Genomic DNA, 22980 nt, shown 5'->3' on the forward strand with positions numbered 1-22980 from the left:
TGAAGTTTTTAACGTTTTATTGTATTTTTATATATGTTGACAGCCACCCAGAGTGGCTGAGGTAACCCAGTCAAATGGGCGGGATTTAAGTATTATTATAATAATTATTGTTGAATAGGACATCCCTATTTTCAGTGGAGAAATGTTGGAGGGTATGGGACTCATAGGTGCAAGCACTATAGGTTGATTCACTTTTAGCTACTTAAAAATTGTTGCGTGGCTCTCTGTAGCACAACATCCAACTCAGCAAACCATCTAAAATAACAAAGGCTGCTGGGTCGACCACAAAATAGACTAGTGAACCAATCCAAAATTGTTCAGAGAAGAAGTTCAGAGAGAGTGCCACACGCACAAAATCATTTCAGAGCTTAGAACCAGCAGTACGATACGTTCAGAACCGAGGAAAGTTTTCGACCTTTAAGGGCTCAGCCGATGAAATGGCACCTTCTCGCTGCTCATATTGTCCGCCCTACTTGCTCAGAAGCTTTTATGCCAGGGGTCAGCAACCTTTTTCAGCCGTGGGCCGGCCCACCGTCCCTCAGACCATATAGTCCCTCAGACTATATTTTGGAGGGGGGGAAATGAACCAATTCCTATGCCCCACAAATAACCCAGAGATGCATTTTAAATAAAAGGACACATTCTACCCATGTAAAAACACGCTGATGCCTGGACTGTTTGTGGGCCAGATTTAGGCAGCGATTGGCTGGATCCGGCCCCCGGGCCTTAGTTTGCCTACCCCTGTTTTATGCGCAAGAGTTGGCAGCCTGCTCCTGTTTAACATTTCACAGGTCTCCGGTTCCCTTGCACCACAACCCCCTCAGCAGCATTCAAAGCCTGCTTGCACATGACAGTGATAGACTGCGAGAACAGGGTCAACAAGAAGCGGCTCAATAGGAGCGCCAGACGACCAGGCCCGTTTTTCTTCTCAGACATTCCCCATCAAGCTGACGTCTAGCCTTAAATAAGGCACATTGAAAGCAGGCCTTATTATCCATACCACAAAGGACTGCATTATGTACTTAACATTTTAATAGCTGCCAATAAGATGTCTTCTCATTTTGCAAACCTATCCCAGAGATTTTATAATCTAAAATTCAGAAGCAGGGTACCAAAGGAAAGAAGATGGGGAGAGGATAGAAAGAGAGAAATTCAGCACGTGTACAGGAGCTGTTGTGGTTGGCTTGAAAAGTGACCTAGCTACCAATCAGCAAATCCTGGCTTCAAATCTCGCATCTGCCCTGAGCTCACTAGGTTGCCCTTAAGCAAACCGTCTGCAGCCTAGGAAATAATATTGACCTACCGTACCTTACAGAGCAGCTGTAAGGATGCAAACACAACAAAGCACTAATTATGCTTTAAAAACCAGCCAAGAGATTTGCATGTAAAATATTACATGCTTAAGCACCATTTCAAGACAGGCACGAGGCCTAAGGAGTTGTACAGAAAGCTTCACAGAAAAACACACGTTTAGCACGAAGTCAAAGTGTAATCCTGTTCCATAGCTCTGGGACTACTTTGCGCATTAACTCGGTCCCTAATAAAAATTCTGTTGTAAGCTTTTGTTTCTTTTTAATTCTTATTAATGGTACAGCACACACACACTTTAAGATTGTTGCAGCCATTTCTTATAGGTCACCAGGGCTACCCACAATTTTCATGAGACAGAAATACCACTGTTGAAGAGAGAGACACACGTAACTGCCACCCATCACCAATGCATGTCCCCCCCCAAAAAAACCCTTCTGGGTCTTATTTTCTTCTGCCCAGAGCAAGTCTCCCCAACTGGATGCGGCTAAACAAACTATAGCTTAGGGCCCCACTCTCTTGGCCCCCCCCCCAAAAATATACTTAATTGTATTTCAGTTCAACAATTACTTTGATAAAATACATATTTTGTTATGTGCAAATGGCTTTAGATACCTATTAGGTCCTTAAATTACCATATAGCATATATTCAACACAAAAAACAGTGACAATTTGTTGTTGACAAAAGACAGCTGGGCATATAAAGGGCCTCATTACCTTCAGTAGTTTGGGGTCTCATCAAACCTAAATCCGGCCCTGCGGATCCCTTTAAGACCACAGGTGTTGGCTGGGGCAGATGGGAATACTGCAAAACACCTGAGAGCGCCAGGTGGGGGGGGGGAGGTTGTATCAGCATCTTCAGCTGGATAGAAGCAAAACAGCTTCATTAACTACAAACCCTCGAATTGTTGACCCTTCCAAACCAGTGGCAAAGTTTTGTAGTGTCAACCCCTTGTTTTGCACAGCTCCCCAAACTGAGAATTTGATGTATCATAGTTAACACCCAGAAATCCAACATCGTCTGATTCACTCCAAGTTTTGCAGTCCTTTTGTAGGGTTTTGAGGTGTGTGTTTGTTTGTGTGTAGAGGAGAGGGAGGGGCTGGAGCATCTGCTATAGAAGGCAAGCCTTTCCACCGACCAGAGGAGGAGCTGCTCACACCTTGGAAGGAGGCGTGAACCACTTTTACTCAGAGCGGGGCAGCCGAGGAATGAAAACCTCGTATCGAGCCGATTAAGAACAAAACAAAAAAGGCAGCCTTGTCGTTCTTGCTTCGCGCAGTCTCCAAAAGGCAGGGTGGGCGATGGAGCTGGCAGCGGGACAGGCAGAGTCAAAGGGTCTGGGCAAGCGCGGAGCGTCTGCAAGGAAATCGAAGCATCCCAACAGCCTCTACCGAAAGGTAAGGAAACAGAGATGCTTCCTTTCCTTCGCCCGGTTGATCGCATTCGCATGAGAAGCATCTAACAGAGCAAAGTCCCGTTTTCCCCTGAAACGTGCGCCAAAGAGGTAACATTCAACCAGGGCTGCGCCTGGGCGCTTGGTTGACTGCAGGTGAACTTCTAGGACTTTTCACTCAGGGACATGTGATGGCAGCTGCCGCTGAGCACCTATACAGGTGAAACTAGGAAAATTGGAATATCGTCGAAAAGTGCATTTATTTCAGTAATGCAACTTATTATTTTTTCTGTTAAGTTTTACAAATGCTTTCTTTTGGAAATTCCACCGTAATAAAACAAATAGTTACAATCATACAAAAATAAACATCGCTATTAAAGGTAAAGGTAAAGGGACCCCTGACCATTAGGTCCAGTCGTGACCGACTCTGGGGTTGCGCGCTCATCTCGCAATATTGGCCGAGGGAGCCGGCGTATAGCTTCCAGGTCATGTGGCCAGCATGACAAAGCCGCTTCTGGCAAACCAGAGCAGCACATGGAAACGCCGTTTACCTTCCCGCTGTAGCGGTTCCTATTTATCTACTTGCACTTTGATGTGCTTTCGAACTGCTAGGTTGGCAGGAGCTGGGACCAAGCAACGGGAGCTCACCCCGTCACAGGGATTCGAACCGCCAACCTTCTGATCAGCAAGCCCTAGGCTCAGTGGTTTAACCACAGCGCCACCTGGGTCCCCCTAAACATCGCTATTACATATCATTAATTGCATTCCATTTATAATTGACCCGCCTAACGACAAATAATTACAATTACAACAAATAAAGGCTTGCCATATCTTGCTTTGCATGTCATGCATCTATCTCATATATTGGTTTCACCTTTTAAGTTGCTTTATTGAAATAAATGCACTTTGTGACGATATTCTGATTTTCTGAGTTTCACCTGTACTTTGTTTGTTGCATTTCTCCTCCAAGATGCTGCACATACGGTAGTTCTCGCCCCCATTTTTATCCTTCATGCGTGAGTGGGGGACTAAAGACCCTGTTTCCCAGGGTCTTAGACCAACGATCTAACCACTACACCACACTGCCTCTCTCTGTAGAGCCCTTTTTCCTCACCTATGAGCCACCACGGCCATCTTGCACCAACTGTGGGGCTGGACACTGCGAGGGAACCGAATGCCAACATACACATTTGCAGAAATTAAGGATCGATGTGAAAATAGCTTCTTGGTTGTTGCTCTCAGTCTTGCAGACTCCCCTCCTCCCCGAACCTTTTAACATTGCTGCTGAGAAATGATTAGCTTTGTTGGTGTGCTTGGTGAATGATCTGGAGTGCTGAGGGACAGGTGGCAGATTATTTTGGGATACAGGGAAGGAAGGGTTTTATCCACCATTCAACAGGCTTTCCACACAATATGGGAGGTGGGGGACAGATCCATTGAATTTCAGGGGATTTGTTTCTGAGTAAACAGGCTTGGAATTGTGTTCTGAAACATACAGTACAATTAAGTCTATGTGCTGGTAATGGCATCGGTTGAGAGCATTTGCACGTGTGCGTTTTTTCCTGGCTCCAAAATTTAAAATTATACAGTAAAGACGAGCAGCTGTGGCACAGAGTGGATACATATCCTCTTCAGCTTTGCAAGGCAGGCAAGGTAGATCAGGATCTCCTCTCTGGGCGGTTCAGCCATGTAGGTTGTTGAAAGGAAGAAAGCAAGAGGAAACTAGGTTGTTGAACTGTTGTGTGAAAGGACTGTGAACTCACTTTTGATACCAAAAATAAATTATTGGGCAAATCATATGCTCAGGGCACATTTTCCCGGCCCTTCCTTTGTCAGGAAAAAGTTCAACACAGCAGCTTTATTATATTATTATTAATTATTATTTATACCCCGCCCATCTGGCTGGGTTTCCCCTGCCACTCTGGGCGGCTTCCAACAAATACCAAAATACAGTACCATGGGTCTCCTGGTTCACTCCACCCCACCCCACACTGTGAGCAGTGCTATTTTTCTAGAAAAAGAGGTGCCAGAGCTCACCATGAATGCCTCCCTTGTTCTCTTATCACGGCAATGGCACCCACTTGAGAGGTGCCGGAACTGAGTTCTGGCAAGTTCAGCTGGGGGGAAAAGCCTCGACTCTGAGGTGTAACTTCTCCTCACACTTTGGCATAGGACAGAGGGAATTCTCCACAATTTAACTTTGGGGCAGGTGGGGGTTGAATCCTGATAAGACAGTAGTACTGTCTCTGAGGGACAAGGGGGGGGCAGGTGTGGGGGACATACCGTGTTTCTCCAAAAATAAGACACCGTCTTATATTTATTTTTCCTAAAAAGCAAAAAAAAAACACCACAGTGGCTTATTTTCAGGGGATGTCTTAATTTTTTTTATTAAGTATGGTACAGTTTAACCTACAAGGTTAAACTGCCTATCACTATGGCTTATTTTCGGGGTATGGCTTATTTTTGGAGAAACATGGCAGGTGTAGGTAGGCTCAGGAGTTCATAGTCTCCATGCCCATTAAGCGATTGTCCCAAGTTGTTAGTCCAACACATAGCGCAGGGCATACCCTAGATTTGTTGCCTTTCAGTTCTCTGATAAGTTTTGTTTTTCTCCCCACTCGCTTCTGCCAGTCCATCAAGCCACTGATTGAGAAACGCCGCAGGGCTCGCATTAATGCAAGCCTAGAGCAGCTGCGGAAGCTCCTTCAGCAGCTCCCTGATCAACAGGTAAATGGAGAGTTCAGTCTTTTCAGAAACAACCTACCCATGTGGCCAAAACTTAGATTTGAGAGGTGCTGGTATTTGCAAGAGCAATACCCTCCCCCCTGCACAATCCAAAAGTTTAGCTGCAATCATCTGTGGCAACAAAAGCATTTTTAATACAATTTGGACAATCCCTTGCAAGAATTTCTTCTCAATCTCCTGTACTATGAGACAAACTAGTGCTAAACTAGAAACATAGAAAGTACACAGGCCATAACCTCCAGGAAAGGGCAGGGCTGTGGATGCTTGAAAGGGTGTGGGCTGCCTCCGAAATCTTCAGAAGACAGGATAGCAGAGTAATATTTCCAGAGTGCAAGAGCCAAGCACCCAGCATAACTCCTTGCTTCCTCTCTGAAACTTACTAAATGTTGCAAATAATGAAAGATTATGTAAAGTTGCAGAATTTGGACATTTCCCCCCTACTTTTTACATGGAAAGCTGCACTCCACAGCTGGTGATTAACCGATCCACTTCTGTGCCAAGAACAGGGAACCAATGCAGTGCAGTTAAGTTGCGTGTGTGCAATGAATTCACTTTTGAACCCTTCCCAGCCAAAACTCAAGGTAGATACGACTTTTTTTTAAGATGATGTGTTTTGGGCTGTTGTGTTTTATCCTCCACAGAACACCAGAGCCTTATCACGTCTGGAGAAAGCAGAGATTCTGGAGATGACGGTGCAGCAGCTACGCAGGCTGAAGAAGAAAGGTTAGAAGTATTTCCCCTTGGCCCTTCTTTCCGCATGGCATAAGGCCAAGGGAGGCCATGTAAAAGATGCTGAGCTCCAGCATTCAGGCCGCTGCTTATTATCTGCCAGGGAAGCTCCTGTTCCTAACTGTCCTTGTCTTTCCTCTCCAGGTGCAGTTGCTGCTTCCATCCCGCAAAACAGTCAAGATTTTGTTTCTGGTTACTGCCACTGCGTCAATACCATCTGTACCTTCCTTAACTCAGCTGGCTCCTCTTTGGCGCAGGAGATGAAATATCAGATACTACTACATTTGGAAAAGATTTCAGGGCCCAGGTCTACCATTACACCAGCCCTCAAAGCCTGGCAACCAGGCAAGGCAGACTCTCTCCCCTCCCACCAATCTTCCTTTCTATGGGCAACTCCTCGAATGCCTGCAGGGCCTCCTTTGGATTCAGACTCCCACTCTCTCACAGTTGGGTCTTGGTTGCAGCTTTCAGCTTCTACGCTATTGCCCCAGCTACAGAAACCTTGGATTCAGCCAGCCTTGCTTGCTACAACCACCCGTGTGTGGAGACCGTGGTGAATGACGTTCCGGAAAAGTGACTTGTAATTTGTTGTGGATATTTGTTTTTTTAATCTATACAGGCAAACCTCGGTTGTCGAATGTAATCCATTCCAGAAGCCCTTCCGGCTTCCAAAATGTTCGACAACCGATTGGTTGCAGGAGCTTCCCGCACTCAAGCGGAAGCCGCATCGGACGTTTGGCTTCCGAAAAACATTTGAAAACCGGAGCATTTACTTTCGGTGTTTGGGAGCAGAAACATTCCAAAATGTTTGACTGTATATTGATAGTTTTATTGTCAGCTGTTCTAAAGTTGCTATTTTTAAAAGAATGTTTTTATATTTTATGCAGACCATGACACACACTTGCTCAATAAAGAGGTTTGGCCTCACTCAAGACATCCAACTGGGGTAGCACAAGTATGAAACAAAGCAGAATTGCCTTCCCAAAACGAGATGGCTTTCTGAACTGTGATACTGAAGGCTTCGGTAAAAGGTTTCAGCTCTAAATATGAACTCACCTTTGTCTCAGATGGACATTTTGCCATCTGATGAGCCTCTGAAATCTGCGGCTCAGTTACCTACAGCAGCTTAGGGCAAGTAAGATGAATACACACAGACAAGCCCTACTTCTCAGTAGAGTCATTAAGTGCTATGGCAAGCAATGGACATGCAGTGACAACTGGACCTAGCTTGGGCAATGCTCCCTGAGGCTTGCTTGCTAAATGCAATTAACAACACAGTAGATGTTTGTTTGTTTGGTTGGAGGGTTGCCTGCCTAATCTGCCAGAGCTAATTCCATGTTTCATAGGTGTAATGCTGAATATGACATAGGGACACTTGGTGTATTTTAAGAGATCCATTTTAAAGCAATAGTTGTAAAGAACGTAACCCTCCAGTGTTTAGCAATGTCCAGGCAGACTATTAAGTATTCCTCACAGGAGCTGCCAGTCTGAAGGAGAAGGAAAACAGGCCATTTTCATTCTGATCAAGATTACAACTTCAGGGTCCAGGGATTTAGTGCTACTCTTGTTCTGTCAAGGATTCCATCTTGCAAATAGTCGCACGCACTGGGAAGAAAGGGTAAAGGTTTTTAATAAAACTAGCCATACGCGGAGCTTGTCAAACTCACTGATTTATAAGAGGAAATGCAGACTTTTGAGACCAGGTGTTCAAAGAAAAGTCTCACACAAAGCCAACAAGCGGCCCTGTATCCCTTGAGAACTCAAGAGACGCAAAGATGGGAGATAGAGGAGGCCGACTCCACTTGCTTTACAGGTTCCATTTCTTTATTCAACTCAGTAAACATCTAGTTACAAGTTTCACAAAATCAAATTTCATAAGATGGGGAGCTGACTGGATTGGGGCAGAGAGGTAGGGCCTGTTTTATTTGTCCACACCTCACCTGATCCCTTGCACCCTTTCATACATACCCCATTTCCAGGGCAGGCAGGCAGGCAGGCAGGCAGGCAGGCAGGCAGGCTGAGAGCAAAGGCGACTAAAGGTTATTTTTCCAAGTGCTTGAAACTAATAGCAGGTCAACAGGTTTCCTTACTTGGTTGCCACTTGAGGTGGGTGGGTAGATTAAATACAAACTTCGGAACCAGCCAAACTTGGAGCAGGAAATAGAGGGGGTGGCAAAAACTGAGGGAGACCACTCCTGCACCCCTCCAAAAAACACTAAGGGGAGGTATTGGGTGGCTCAGTGAAGGGCAGGGAGGAGTTAAGAGGAAAAAGAACGAAGTAAAATTGATGTGTCACTCATTCATGGACAAGGTCCCTCCCATTCCCCTTGGCCACCTGCTCTATGCAAGGAGTACAACTGTGAAGAGAGAGTTAGTCACTTAATTTATATCTTAAAAGAGGGGCAGGAGGCTAGTATTCAACTTGAGGAAGGTCCAAGTGATGTTTTGTAGGGGCTTCGCCATCAGAGTTTCACTGTCTGTACCTGAGCAAGAGGGTGGGAGGAGAAGAAGAGAAATAATAGAAATCAGAAAGGGAACAGAAGGGAAATGCAGAAGGAGCAGTGAGCAAGAAAAACAGGAAACTCAGTACAAAACCCCCATGGCTGAGATCGCACAGGGATGTTCAATTTGTTTCAGGGCTGTACAATTTCAGATTGCAGGTTGGGGCTCACATGGTGGAATTTTCCTCTCTATAGGAAAGCTCCCGCACACACAAAAACCTGGCCTCTCAGAGAGACTGTAGTCTAGAACTTTTTCCCCTTCTCATCTATCTTCTCTATGGAAGACTTTGAATGGAGCTATGGAATTTCCCAGCTGCTAATCTGAATTGTACCTCCTCAGTAAGTCAACCTCTAGCTTTGAACACTGTTAAAGTATCTTGAGTCAAATGAGAATTTGCTTTCATTCAATCAAACCTATCAGCAGAAACTAAATCCAAGTTTGCTGCTGCTTCTTTTTTAAGCAGCTCAGGTGCCTAGTTTCTGGCATGGTATGTGTACTTTGCTCATGGCTCAGGCCAGGGATGACTATTTTGTTGTCCTCCGGATGTTTCTGGACCCCCAACTATCGCCATACCCAGCCAGCATGGCCAGTGATCAGGGATGATGGGAGCTGGAGTCTTTAACAACATCTGCTTTCCCCAAACCCTAGTTTACAACATTTCCGTACTACAGCCTCCCTTGCTCTCAACTGTGGTTATGTGAGAAGGGAATTCTCTTTGCAAGATAAGCCTAAAAAGCCTCTGAAAGCAATCATTCCAAAGCTTGCTGAAGAGAAGTGATGACAGCTGCCCCATTTCAAACCAAGGCAAAAAATTTATTCACTTTTAAATAAACCTCATTGAAACAGGTTTGGATTTATTGCTAAGTGTGGCTGCAAGATGTCTCCTCCTCCACGAGGGGCGGGCGGGACATGCTCCTCAAGGCAAGCAGGGGGGCGTGTATCGGCCCCCTGATGCAGCCAATCCTTGCTGCCGCGCCAAGCCTCTGGCTGGCCAATAGGGCTGGCCTGGGGGCGGGCTTTACGGACATTGAAATCTGCCCTTATGTTACCAACAATTGTGGCTGCAGCCAAGTTCGTCTTTGGGAAGATGAACAGCCCAGCAGAATAAGAGATTATTTTTGAAAAGAAAATAATACTCAATTCTTGTGGGTGCTCAGTGGAAGCACAAGCATTAGGATCTCCACAATGAGATCCTGACTGGAAAAAGCATGGAACCTCTGGGACCTACTTCCAGGGCTGCAAAGGGCCTTGGACTAACTTTCCGCCCTGCAAACTGCCTTTGCTCAAGACTCAGTGTAGCATGCATAGCGCTCCCTGATGGCCTCCCGTAAAGGTAATGACAAAGCTCTATCGGGCTTCTTTTCAGAAATAGAATTACACCAGGAGCCACCAGATGAATCATATACCCTGCTTTGTTTTGAAGCGTTTTATTAGATTTTATTAAAATAATCCCTCGTCAACCACTCCTCATTCTCTGTAATTCCTCTGACACAAGAAGAGCAAAAACCCTCCTTCCAGAAAGCTCAGCTTTCTTCTTATCCATCACTCCCTCCTATGCCCTATTTGGGGCAGCCTGCTGCACCTTAACATTCTCTCATGCTCTGTAAATATCACCAACTTTAAGGCCCAGCCAGGCACATGTACATGTTGTTTTCCTGTATATGGCAGTGTGTGTGTGTGTTAGAAAACACCAAAAAAAGAAGGTGATCACTGCTGGGCACAGAGGTAAGTCACAGGCCCAATGCTGCACTCAAAAAGTAGTCAGGTTCACCAGGTTGTACCCCAACTGAGAAGCTGGACAGGCATACCCTGGGGGCACAGCGAGGGGCAACAGTTAAGACTTACAAGAGCATGAAGGTAGATTTGGGGGTGACCGCATCACACCCCCCTTAAGTCTGCTCTGGGTTCACCAGTCGTACCGGCGCGACTGTCTGGTTGGAGACTCTTCAGGTCCCTGAATAGCAAGGCGGGCCCCTTCAGCCCGGCGGCCATTGCTTCCCTCGTGGCGCCGGTATTCCAGCCCTCTTTGCGTCCGGAAGCGGGATGTTTCTCGCCTCCATTCGTCGTCAAACGCAGCAGCATCACCTGAAATTGGGAAAGGGGGAGAGGAGGCCACTGAGTTGGGGGGAGGGGTTGAGGCTGGGCAGACTGTCTCGAGGGAGGAGCCAGAGGGAAACACTCACTCTCATCCAGGTTGATGTAGTCTTGCCTCTCCTCTTGGTCACCCGTGCGGTGATTGCGCGAGCGCTGCATGATGTGCGCACGTTCCCGGATGTGGTGTCCAATAGACATCTGCTCCAAGCCGCTGTCAGAGTCTCGCACCGTCCGCCTCGTCTCCCGGATCTAAGGGCAAGAGAACAAAGTTGTAATTTGGGGGTGTGGAACTATTTTGCTAGCCTAACTCCCTGGATCTTCCCAAACGGAAGCCAAGTGGTTTGCCTCAAATTTCACAGCAGGTAATTTTAGTCATCAAATCTGTTGGCCCTACATAAGAATTCATCCTGCACCGGAAAACATAAACCCACCAGAGACTCCAAATCTTGTATGTTGACCCTCAGCACACCCAGTCTGCATTCATGCTGTTATGAGAATTATAAGGTCTAAGATATAAAATAAATGTTCATAAATGTACCAGGCAAACACATCCATAAATAAATATATACACAACATGTCTGAAACAGTACAGGAAAACAGTCCTAAAGCCATTTTGACTCTTTCAGTAACCTCAAATATTCCTCTGCAGTTTGGATGGAAATGGGAAAAGCCCTCCCCATTGTCTCTGTGCTCACAAATCCTGCCTTAAGGGCACAACTGGGCATGAATAGGGACCCAGGTGGCGCTGTGGTTAAACCACTGAGCCTAGGGCTTGCTGATCAGAAGGTCGGCGGTTCGAATCCCTGTGACGGGGTGAGCTCCTGTTGCTTGGTCCCAGCTCCTGCCAACCTAGCAGTTCGAAAGCACATCAAAATGCAAGTAGATAAATAGGAACCGCTACAGCGGGAAGGTAAACGGCGTTTCCATGTGCTGCTCTGGTTTGCCAGTAGCAGCTTTGTCATGCTGGCCACATGACCTGGAAGCTATACGCCGGCTCCCTCGGCCAATAATGCGAGATGAGCGCGCAACCCCAGTCGGTCACGACTGGACCTAATGGTCAGGGGTCCCTTTACCTTTTTAGGGTGAGCCTGTGACCTGGACTCAGGAATTTAGTATGTATCATCACAAAAGAATGGCCAGGCTCTCCAGGTAAACCCATCAATAGGTTTCCTACCAGGCAGGATTCTGCTGTAGACTGCCCCTTCTGTGATGTATGTACCGGTATGATGTATTGGAGGTATGATAGGTACCGGTATGATGTATTGACCAACAGGGTGGCAATTTCAAAAGTCTATATAAGGGCTTGTGCGCCATTGTTCTGGGTTCCTCCTCCCTCCTGCATGTGGTGAGTGAGGACCCTGTTGCAACAGTTTAATAAATATCAGGCTTACTAGCTGCCTTGCTTCTCAATATTCTCTGGTTGGCCTCCGTTATTTTCTCCTACTGTTAGAGAACCTACATAAGGACTCTTGGGTACCCTATAAGGGAGAAGGAGCAGGTTTTTTTCTTATAACAATGCCTATACACCCGGTGGGAACAGCAATCCATGGACTTGTCGAAAATTCTAGTAAAAGAAAACAGTCTCTTTCTTACCCCACCAGGTGCAGAGCGTGTCTCTGAGGTCTCCTGATAGACTTTGGGGCCCTCCCCCAGATTCGAGTAGGATATGACAGTTGAAGAGGTAAACGTCTGGCAGTTGGAACTACTAGTCATGTGCTCCTAGACGTGCAAAAGATCAAAGAAGGTGAGCAGCCTTACTGGAGCCATCCACAGAACTCTTGTGACTACAGAATGAAAAGCACCATTTCTGCAAACAAGTCTCCCCTCCTTTGAGTTTCTGGGTTTTTCTTGACATTTTGAAAAACGTATTGAAAGGGGGTATCTTCCCTCCTACACTATTCAAGAAGCAAGAATGGGGCACAACTTGTTTGGAACTAGGAGAAAATATTAACTAACTCTGCACGTGCTTAAAAGCTGATTTGCCACCACTTCACCCACCTACATTGGGGAATAAAATTCTGCTTGCAAGCAATCAGAGTTCTGTAACTTGTAAAAACTAGGCCAGAAATTTATAGAATTTGTGTGTGTGTGTCTTACTCTGCAGCTGTTACCACTTTGCAAAATCTACCCTGGGTTTGTGGGTCAGGGAAGGCGGGATAATGATCTAGGCAGGGCACTGAAATCCAGCAGCTGGAAATTCTATTCAGCCACTAGTTCGGCTGAGATTCCAGCAGGTATTGATTTCAAACATATCTTCTCACAGTGATAACCAAGATCCTCAAGAATTCTGTTCCCAATACTTGTATTACGCTCTGATTTGCGTTTTTCGCAGGGGTATGTGTGCGCACTGCACACTACAATGAAACTGCCACATACAGAGAGCCCTGGGCATAAGCAATAATCTGTCTTCCGAGGGAGCAAAGTCACAGCCACGTCTACAAGTGACCCAACCCATAGAGTGGGTGTCATGCAGCAGCGCATCACAAGCCCAGTTGTGTCACTTCTGTCATGGGATCAGTTGTTGGGGGTGACCGTGGTGCAAATGAACGGAAAGATGCAAACACAGGGATCATACCATGCAACAGGAATGCACACAGGGGGTCTTACCATGTTCCCAATCATATCGTTCATCATTCCGAACATGTCCATAAAACCACCTGCCTGAAGGAAAGAGTATAGGAAAAGAGCTGAGGTTTGGGGAGAGTGATTAGTCAATGAAGGCACAAATGATGCTCTGATAGAATGAACAGAGTTTCTACTCCTTTTTTTTTTTTAATGTTTCCACGAACACCTGCAAATATCAAGGATGGCCACTGCTGACTAAGTCTAGACTGTTGCCAGACCCTCATGAGTGCACAGTACCGTTTCAAGGGTGGCTATGCCCCAAATCAGGAATGGCGAACTTCTCTTTTGGGGCTACAAGATTCTCCCCAGTAAATGCCTAACACTCACAAGCTTGCCCTGCACCCTCACGGAGCGCTTCTGCCTTTGAACTACAGTGGTGCCTCGCTTAACGAATGCCCTGCTTAACGAAATTTCCGCTTAACGAAAGGTTTTTTCTAGTGGAGGTTGCCTCACTAGATGAATTCGTTTTACGAAAAATTCGTCTAGCGAATCGCGGTTTCCCATAGGAATGCATTGAAATTCAATTAATGCGTTCCTATGGGCAAAAAAAAAATCCAAAAAAAATCCAATGCATTCCTATGGGATTCGCTAGACGAATTTTTCGTTAGAAGAAAAGACCCATGGAACGAATTAAATTCGTCTAGCGAGGCACCACTGTAACTTTGCCAATGCCTTTTGCTTTCCTGGATGCAGTGTGATTGTGGACATGGATTGTGTGCATGTATGTAGAAACCTCTGACTTTTGCATGGCTGGAATGCTGCCTACTGTGCACAGGGGTGTGTCGATAAAAGGATCTGGCCCCCTGGTGAGATCCAGCTCCCCACCTCTGCCCGAAACCCAAGGGACATATTCTGGATTACACTCAAGAGCAACTACCAGCTCCAGACTTTTCTCCGTAAAACTGAAGGCACTGTGCTCTTTTTGTCCTCACAATCCCTCCTGTTCACTCAGTCTAATTTAAGACGAAGATTTACTAAATTAGGACAGAGACTGGGTGGCTTAGGGTCACCCAGTGAGCCTCATGCCTGAACACTGATTTGAATCTAGGGCTACCTAGTCCAAACTCAATACACAACACTGTCACACACACCCGTTCTGTATTTACAGTGCTAAGGTTACAAGTTGTTACTTTTCATACACAGGAAAGCATAAAAAGGAAGGAATCGGGAAAGCCACCATTTTTAGAGTAGGAAATTTAAATTAAATCTACATCAGTACATGTTCTTAGTGCATCAGATTCCATCTCAATTTTGGACATATTCACCATTTAGGCTAAATATTCTTTGCCTTCATCATAGGAATATCAGTCAGCACAGCAAGATCTACACACTATCAATTGCTCTGAAACTAAAGCGGCCAGGACCAAGTTATTCAAGGTAAAAAACAATATATCCAGGAAATCCACTTGTCACCTGAGAAAGCCACAGATCGGCAGCACCACATGAGACCCCCGTCCTCCCCAGTGAGGAAGAGGAGAGAGGGCTCCTCTGTCACGCTGTTAAGCTTTCAACCAGGTAGACGCAGCACAATAAGCAAAACTCCCTTCCAAGTTCTTAGCACACGCCAGAAACTTAGTTACTAAACTAAGCCAAGCCAAAAATGTGTGGACTCCTGCATATCTCTTTGGCCTCATGTCTATGGCCCAATGTCCAATTTGGTTTTGTCAAATTCACATGCCATTTGGAAATGGTTTGTGCTCACACAATGAGCAAGTTGATTCTCGCCACTTACTGCCGTAGTTCTCTCCAGCTAACCTCCCTGAGTGCCCTCATTATCCAAATAAGCAGTCTTTCCCATCACTGCCATGATCTTGACTGAAAAAATCTCCCAAGACAGCCAAATTCACATTCACACATCACTTTAAACTATTAGCTAAGTTATGGTTTAAAGGTGAACGTGCAATGTAATGGTGAACAGGGAGCAAATCACAACCCCTTCATTCCTCTCCCTGCTCAGAATCCTGCTGCACTACCGGGAGCGAAGCCATGGTTTCGTGACGTCCAAACCCAGGGTCATGGTTTGTCTCTCCAAATAAACTATGAGCTGTAACCAAGGATTGTTATTGACTTACCATTCTCTCATGGTTTGTCTGGGGGACACAAACCACAAGCTTGGGTTCAGACATAATGCTAAGCAAAACCAAACCTTAGTTCCTTAATTATTCTGTTATTGCATAGCTCAGTTGGTTAGAGCACGGTGCTGACAACGGCAAGGTTGTGGGTTTGATCCCCATAAGAGACAGCTGGATATTCCCTCATTGCATGGGGTTGGACTAGATGACCCTCAAGATCCCTTCCAACTCTGATTCTATATTATTCTATTTTCTTCTAATGCACCAGCATGCAGAAAAAGCCTTTAAACCACAGTAAAACCTTACCTATGGCTTAAAGTGACATGCAAGCAAAGCCATTCTGCAAAATTCTAATCTATTATTTACAATTTTCTCCCCTTTTGACTTTTTTTATTTTTCTCTTGAAAGGCAGAAGGGGATTCCTTCCCCCTTTTATCATGGCCTTTATAATTCTCCTATCAGAACAGAGTAAGCCTCCACATTCTCCTTTTCTGTCAAGGAATTTACAAGTATCATTACTTTCCTGATTTCGAGATTACACTCCACAACAGAAGAAATCTGGAATGTTACTCAGAGGAAAAGATTCAGAGAACTACGTTTGTGTGGGGAGAAAAACAGCAGGGCTTACCATTCCTAGCATCCCAAAGGGCGAAACAGTTCCTGCCTGTAAAAGGACAGAGGCATAAAGAACAATGACAAGCCACCCTTCTGTAATAAACATCTTTCCTACCCACATCTTAGAATAACAAAGGGGCTCACTCACTCAGTTAAGAGATTCAAGGGGGGGGGGCTATAGTATGACATCAGCTCCTCAAGTCTATCAACAGAGTAATTTAATTTCAAAATAGAGAATCTCTCAAAAGTGGAACAAGCATTTAAAAAGAAATTTAAAAGCAAGGTCAAATCTCTTTAAGTAGCTTGCAGGTTATATAATGTCATATAATAGAAAGCCAAATAAAATACATCCTACAGATTAGAAATCAGGGACCCAGGTGGCGCTGTGGGTTAAACCACAGAGTCTAGGGCTTGCTGATCAGAAGGTCAGCGGTTCGAATCCCTGCGACGGGGTGAGCTCCCGTTGCTCGGTCCCAGCTCCTGCCAACCTAGCAGTTCGAAAGCACGTCAAAAGCACAGCGGGAAGGTAAACGGCGTTTCCATGTGCTGCTCTGGTTTGCCAGAAGCGGCTTTGTCATGCTGGCCACATGACCTGGAAGCTGTATGCCGGCTCCCTCGGCCAATAGTGCGAGATGAGCGCTGCAACCCCAGAGTCGGTCACGACTGGACCTAATGGTCAGGGGTCCCTTTACCTTTACCTTACAGATTAGAAAGGTTAGAAATAAGTAAAAAAAAATATTATAATTATAAAAGGCAAAGACGCTTCATTTAAGAACTGGAAGCAATGCCCAAATGAAGATTTAAACAAACAAACAAACAAACAAACAAACAAACAAACAAACCCTACACAAAAACCCTAATCCAGCAGCGAAACAGGAAGAGACTGTAGGACTATTAGAAGAAAAGGGTGTAAGTGGGTGAGCTAAAGGAAGACCAAGAAAATGTCCAGTCTTGTTTCGACAAAAAATCATTTGAAAGTGAACATTGACGTTAAAAATTATTTGGCATTTTAAAGGGGAAACCTGATATACTTGGAATTGCAAAATGCTTTTGAAAAATATCTCACTAGCAGGGTTGGGGAATCATACCTGAACACTGGCCCTTCAGGAAGGGCTGATGGGAGTTAGGGTCCAATAACATCTGGAAGGCCTCTGTTTCCTCACCCCCACACTAAATACTCCTTAAAAAAATCTTATCAGTCATGTACTAAAGCTGCCTGGCTTCTTATAAACTGGCAACTGAATGAAGAACAGAAAGCAGGAGGAAAAGCTGGAGGAACTGAACTGTTTGCCCACCCTCAACTACTCTGTTCTGGTTCTGCTATTTAATTTTCTCATCAGTTCACCCATGGAGACAATAAATTAACTAGGTTGGTGGGTAACACCAACTTACTAAGGATACTGAAAGCCCAAACAAATTTGTGATGTGTTCAATAGGATCTCTCTTGTGTTGAACCCAAGGTGAACTGTTCCGGAAGCTCTGCAACTGATATCTTAGTAGTCAAGATAACCCCACAATTAATTGGTAGTTGTTGCAGCAATGAGCTCATATATGTTTTTATTCACTTGCTTTGCTGTAAACTAATTGGCTTGCTTTGACGTTATCCTTATCTGTGGGCTTGGGGTGCTGGGCTCTGAGCCCAGAAAGGGGAACTATCTATCTGTAAGATTTGGGTATTTGCCACCTATGCCCTCATCTGAAGGGAAGTCCTGGCCCAGGTGGTGAATGTTGCTTTGTGAATAAAGAAGACATGAGTGTTTCTAGGCCAGACACCCCCAAACTTCGGCCCTCCAGATGTTTTGGACTACAATCCCATCTTCCCTGACCACTGGTCCTGTTAGCTAGGGATCATGGGAGTTGTAGGCCAAAACATCTGGAGGACCGCAGTTTGGGGATGCCTGTTCTAGGCCATGGACAAGCCATCTCCTTGCTTCAGTGTCCATCCCGTGTAAAGGCTGGGAGACCTGGTTGGCTAATTTGCTGTAAGTCTACACCAGGCATCCCCAAACTGTGGCCCTCCAGATGTTTTGGCCTACAACTCCCTAGCTAACAGGACCAGTGGTCGGGGAAGATGGGAATTGTAGTCCAAAACATCTGGAGGGCCAAAGTTTGGAAATGTTTGGTCTACACCTTTCTTTAATAAAGCACTAGAACTGGCCATTCTGATGTTTCTGACACCCTTCTTTGGTATCCCTGTACCCAGCCACTCCCACAAGCCCTCATTTGGGCCTGTGGTTCAGGGTCTGAACCTGACTTACTGATGAACTTCATAAGGCTATGACTTATAAGACATGTCCAGGACAGTGAAACATCAACCCTGTATACTACAGCTGCAGGGGTGTGTGTGGAATCAACGCTGAAGCTCAGTGGCACAACATGTTTTTTTTCAGACAATCTCTGGTTTAGTCTGCTAGTCTCAAATAGAAAGGCAGAGAAGTGAGGGAGATTATCTCTCCCTGAAACTTTGGGAAAGCCACTGCTAGTAAGAGTAGCCAAATCAGGCTAGTTAGACCAACGATTTGACTCGGTGTAGTTTCCCATGTTCAAAATGTGGATTATTATTTAGATAGAAAAATGGCACAGGGATATTATGGCTCTCTTTCTTTACTTGCATTCATACCAAAGGGGGGGGGGAAACAGACCTAGTCAAAATCTCCAGATTTCCATTACCTGCATTCTTCGGCTAGTCTGGCGTGTTGCAGGGACAGTCCCATTGCCAATGCTGAGGAAGGGGCTATAACCAAAGCCACCTGAGAGCACACGGTTCACATGCTGGTGGTGAATGGCAAGAGGGTCCCTGAAGGAAGAGGAGATGATGCACAAGGGAGTTAGGTATTGAAGAAGTTCACATTAAACCTATCCCTCCCCTCTGTCCGCTGCTTCCCTCCAGGAGGCAAAACTAGAGTACTCACATCATAAACATCGGGTCCTCTGGCTCTCCATCTCTCATGAACCGGAACATAATTCCCTCAAATGCAGGGTGGGCTGTTCATTTGGAAACAAAAGAGGAATATGAATGCCAGTCTCCCCCTTTGCATGTAGTCCTATATTATATTATTATTATTATAATTTAATTACTGGTAATTAAATTTATATACCGCCCTATACCCGCAGGTCTCAGGGTGGTTCACAAGATAAAATCACAATGTAAAAACACATAATAAAAATAAAAACAAAAGCAACCCAATAACCCTCCCCAGCACATTTTAAAAGGGCATTGTATGATTTTTAGACATTAGTTAAAGGTTTGTGTATACAGTATTTTTAAAGTCTTCAAAAGTTGTTATACAATGCAAGTCCCAAGTCTTTTCCCACTAATATAAGGAATTGTAAAGAACATGTGCCTGCCCTCATTCGTACTAGACAACATACCCCATCACTGCTATTTACTTTCCTGATAGGTCTCAAAAGGTACAGCATTGAGATAGTTACTGAGAAGCATGTGCTGTAACCCAACAGAAATTACCTTCACACTATGCCACCCAATCTCTGTTCTCCCTCAAACACATAAACTGCAACTACTCACTCACAATCTCTCTGTGTGTATATAAGCATTGGGGCAACCAAATGCAAGGGACAACAGGGCTCCTGCACCTTTTAATAACTATGAAGAAGAGAGAGAATCTTAGCAGGTGCCTGGTATATAGTCACTCTTCCCATCACTGCACAGCTAGACCCACTTGCCAAAATCCCCTCATCTTTACAACAAATAAAGGAGAGGAAGCAAATGTGGTGTCCTCCAGATGTTACGGACTACAACTCCCATCAGCCCAGCCAGCAGGACGATGGGAGTCGTAGTCCAAAACATCATGTTCGTTACCCCTGCACTAGAAGCACAGGGCTCTAGGGTCACCCTTTACACTAGCTGTAAGGAATCCAACTATTTAAATAGCAGAATGAACAAACAGTGCATATAAGGACAGCAGAGAAAACCCTGCCCAGGCTGCTGCACACCAATCCATCATCTCTTCGCAGTTGCATCACCTCCAAATGCAGTGCTCAGGTCCTAGACCTTCTGGTTACTCTACAAATACTCAACTCCTATCCCAGTGCAGATGGAACTCTGTGGAACTCACGTAGCCCCCTCCCCACCCGAAAACCTAAAGCTCCCTTGCACAAACTCCTCCACTCTTAATTCCAACCACAACTCTGTCAGCTGCAAACAAATGCAAAAAAAAATAAACCCACCCTTAACACGTTTAGCAATACAGAATACAACAATACATCACATTATTGGTATTTTACACCAGGAACCAACAACGGCAAAAAGTACTATTTGTATAGCACGGTACAATTAACGCAATTACATCAAAATCCACTTATTGCAGCGCATATCATCAATAACACCTGCTTGCCCCTGTAACCTAAACAGAGAGAGAGGCAGGCCTACGGTAAACTACCAACTTCTCTCTCCAAAAACACCTTCTTTTCCCAATTCCGGATCGTGTATCCGTCTCCAAGATGCCCCAGGCCGAAAATCCGGAGTGGTGGGGGAAGGTTCTGGACGCTTAGCATTGTGAGCTAACTCCCCATCTCCTTTCTCAAGCTGTCAGGACAACTCTCTCCCGCCCTCCCGCCCTCTCCATCCTTCCAAGCCCCACAGAAGACTCCCCAAAGGGACTGCTCACATCTCTGGCCAGCTCCTTTGTTGCTGTCGTCTCCTGCTTCTTGCTCTCCCGGAATTTATTCCAGCCACGAGTCCTAAAGGGGAAGGTTAATGCTGCATCCCTTTTTCCCCCTTCCTTCCTTCCTTCCTTCCTGCCTCCCCCCACTAGATGTTCTTTGTTGCAAATACGCTGGTGTGTGTGGGGAAAAGACCAGCTTCTTTGTTCCAAATTCTCCACCCCCACAACCCACCAAGCCACCCACAGGGCCACAAGAAAGGCCGACCGGGTTGCACCCCTCTTTCCCCACCTTCTTTTAGGAAAATACAAATACTGCTATCATCCCCGTTTGCAAGCAAAAGGATATTTTTCCTTTTCAAAGAAAACCCACAACAAGGCCCAAGCAGGATGTGATGTCAGAAACCCCGCCCCCTCAAAGCCTCAAAGCCCCACCCTCGAGAAAGGAGTTACATAGCCGGATCTGGGGCGAAGTCCGCTGCACGGTGGATGGTCTTTGCCTTCTAGTGCAATAGCCAGGGGCTTGCTGATGTCCCACCCACCCGCATGGCTCTCGTTTGTAGGGATTGCAACAAGGAAAAGTGCAGCATTCCGAGGGGCTTGGAATGCAGGCAAATGAACATTAAGCTTTTTTTTTTAAGCATCCACATAAATTCTTTGGATGCCAAGGAAATGGTTGCTTGCAGTCCAGCTTCAACTTCATTCGTATGAATGGGGAGAGAATGCCCCGGTCCTGCCAGTAGTCGCCGAAGCTGCAACGCGCCCATGTGAACAGTAGAGGTCTCTCTACCATCACAGAACGGCAGCTGAGCGGGTCTGCAAACCAATAAACCTGTAGCTGGTTTTGCGGTTTCCAGCCAGCGCACGTGTAAATCATTTTAAAGTACCCTGCTTTCTTGCTTGCTTTGGACGTGTGAACGCCGAGAGTGCATATGGCACTGTGTGGAAGGCAACGCGTTTCTAACCAGGTGTGTACAGTATTTCAAGCCAACGGGAAACGTATACGCAAGTTCACGCAAAGCTCGGTTAAAGAGCGTGGTGCTGATAACACCAAGATCGCAGGTTCGATCCCCGTATGGCAGGCATCCCCAAACGGCGGCCCTCCAGATGTTTTGGCCTACAACTCCCATGATCCCTAGCTAACAGGACCAGTGGTTGGGGAAGATGAATTGTAGTCGAAAACATCTGGAGGGCCAATGTTTGGGGATGCCTGCCGTATGGGGCAGCTGTATATTCCTGTATTGCAGGGGGTGGGACTAGATGATCCTCAGGGTCCTTTCCAACTCAAAAAAAACAACAACACACCCTATGATTATAAGTTACAGGCAAATGTCTCCCATTCTCTTTCAGCTGTCAAAACTGACAGCCTTAATGCATGGGTTGACAGTGTCACCAGCCCAGATTTGATCCACCCACGCAATTCGTTCGCTTCCATACATCACAAGGTTCTCATTTTAAATCTGCATAGGTAAATAGCATCCTGAGGACCGGACCGGCCCACTGAGACAGAAGTCCGATGTATCCAAATTCAGCTTTGCAAATGTCGAGGAACAGAATCGCTGCCTTTGACCTCTAGAGGGCGTGGCAGAAAGGACGCGCATCAAACGTGATATTCCTGCAATTCTGACTTCCACCTGGTTGCCCCATGAACACAGGTGTAAAGAGGAAGGAGGCTGAGGAAGAGAGAAGTAAGGATGGGCACTGCAAACGAAAATCCAAAAACCTCCTCTTGTGAACTTTTTATAATGCATAGCAAGAAAAAAAGGGAAGGTGAAAAAACATTAATTAAAAATAGCAAAAATATTTGGATTTTTTTCTCTGTCTCTTTCTTTGAAGTGTGTGTCCACATGTTTAGTTGAGACAAAATGTCAGGAAATTAATGCATTAGATGTGTTTGACTCAGTTTTGTTTTTGATTCAGCTGTGACTAAAGTTGTTGTAATTTCATTTCACTTCAGCTGGATAAAGGTCCGACTCAGCTGAACTAACCAGTTTAGTTTCTACTCATACATTAAAATTGAATACACAGCACTGATTTGCATATTTGAAAGGTAGTGAATATTGTGGCGATAATTTTATCCTAATCTGAATATAAGATGCATACATAAGCATCTTAGACAGAAAGCTCAGCAAATAACTACAGGGCATTATTAAGGACATTGGTACATTGCAAGAACATGGGGGAAATGCAAGGGGGAAATAGTATTTTGGCCTCAGATTACTTGACATTTAACCATGTAATAAGAGAGAGGGAAACCTATTAAGTGTAATCTTA

At 45.4% G+C, this 22980-nt stretch overlaps 2 protein-coding genes across 3 annotated transcripts; one reads left to right on the forward strand and one right to left on the reverse strand.

The window, feature by feature from the left end:
* The first annotated feature begins 2610 nt into the window (after positions 1-2610).
* LOC118075303 (transcription factor HES-2-like) lies at positions 2611-6738 on the forward strand. The gene is made up of 4 exons (XM_035097210.2): positions 2611-2706; positions 5334-5429; positions 6089-6170; positions 6321-6738. The coding sequence occupies exons 1-4, from the start codon at positions 2611-2613 to the stop codon at positions 6731-6733; spliced, it is 687 nt and encodes a 228-aa protein (XP_034953101.2). The 3' UTR covers positions 6734-6738.
* A 1244-nt stretch (positions 6739-7982) lies between these two features.
* On the reverse strand, positions 7983-21102 carry MLF2 (myeloid leukemia factor 2). Of its 2 annotated transcripts, none has more exons than XM_035097092.2 (9): positions 20999-21102; positions 18997-19069; positions 18755-18881; positions 16098-16133; positions 13380-13433; positions 12366-12491; positions 10862-11021; positions 10524-10763; positions 7983-8659 (listed from the first exon to the last, which is right to left on the reverse strand). In XM_035097092.2, exons 2-8 carry the CDS (start codon positions 19044-19046, stop codon positions 10585-10587), a joined length of 732 nt encoding a protein of 243 aa, XP_034952983.1. In that variant the 5' UTR covers positions 19047-19069; positions 20999-21102; the 3' UTR covers positions 7983-8659; positions 10524-10584. The 2 variants fall into 2 exon arrangements, with proteins under 2 accessions (XP_034952983.1, XP_034952981.1); XM_035097090.2 differs by having other exon boundaries at positions 20713-21100.
* Positions 21103-22980: the final 1878 nt, after the last annotated feature.

This window comes from Zootoca vivipara, chromosome 16, assembly GCF_963506605.1.
Source record: "Zootoca vivipara chromosome 16, rZooViv1.1, whole genome shotgun sequence".
Taxonomy (NCBI): Eukaryota; Metazoa; Chordata; class Lepidosauria; order Squamata; family Lacertidae; genus Zootoca; species Zootoca vivipara.

Bases quoted from the DNA above. Each gene is read 5' to 3' on its own strand.
- MLF2 (XM_035097092.2), bottom strand. From the start codon at position 19,046: ATGTTCCGGTTCATGAGAGATGGAGAGCCAGAGGACCCGATGTTTATG. The intron at 13,434-16,097 runs GTAAGCCCTGCT...TCTTTCCTTCAG, and splicing joins CCTTTGGGATGCTAGGAATG to GCAGGTGGTTTTATGGACAT. The intron at 10,764-10,861 runs GTGAGTGTTTCC...TCCCAATTTCAG, and splicing joins CTACATCAACCTGGATGAGA to GTGATGCTGCTGCGTTTGAC.
- LOC118075303 (XM_035097210.2), top strand. From the start codon at position 2,611: ATGGAGCTGGCAGCGGGACAGGCAGAGTCAAAGGGTCTGGGCAAGCGC. The intron at 2,707-5,333 runs GTAAGGAAACAG...CGCTTCTGCCAG, and splicing joins CCAACAGCCTCTACCGAAAG to TCCATCAAGCCACTGATTGA. The intron at 6,171-6,320 runs GTTAGAAGTATT...TTTCCTCTCCAG, and splicing joins ACGCAGGCTGAAGAAGAAAG to GTGCAGTTGCTGCTTCCATC.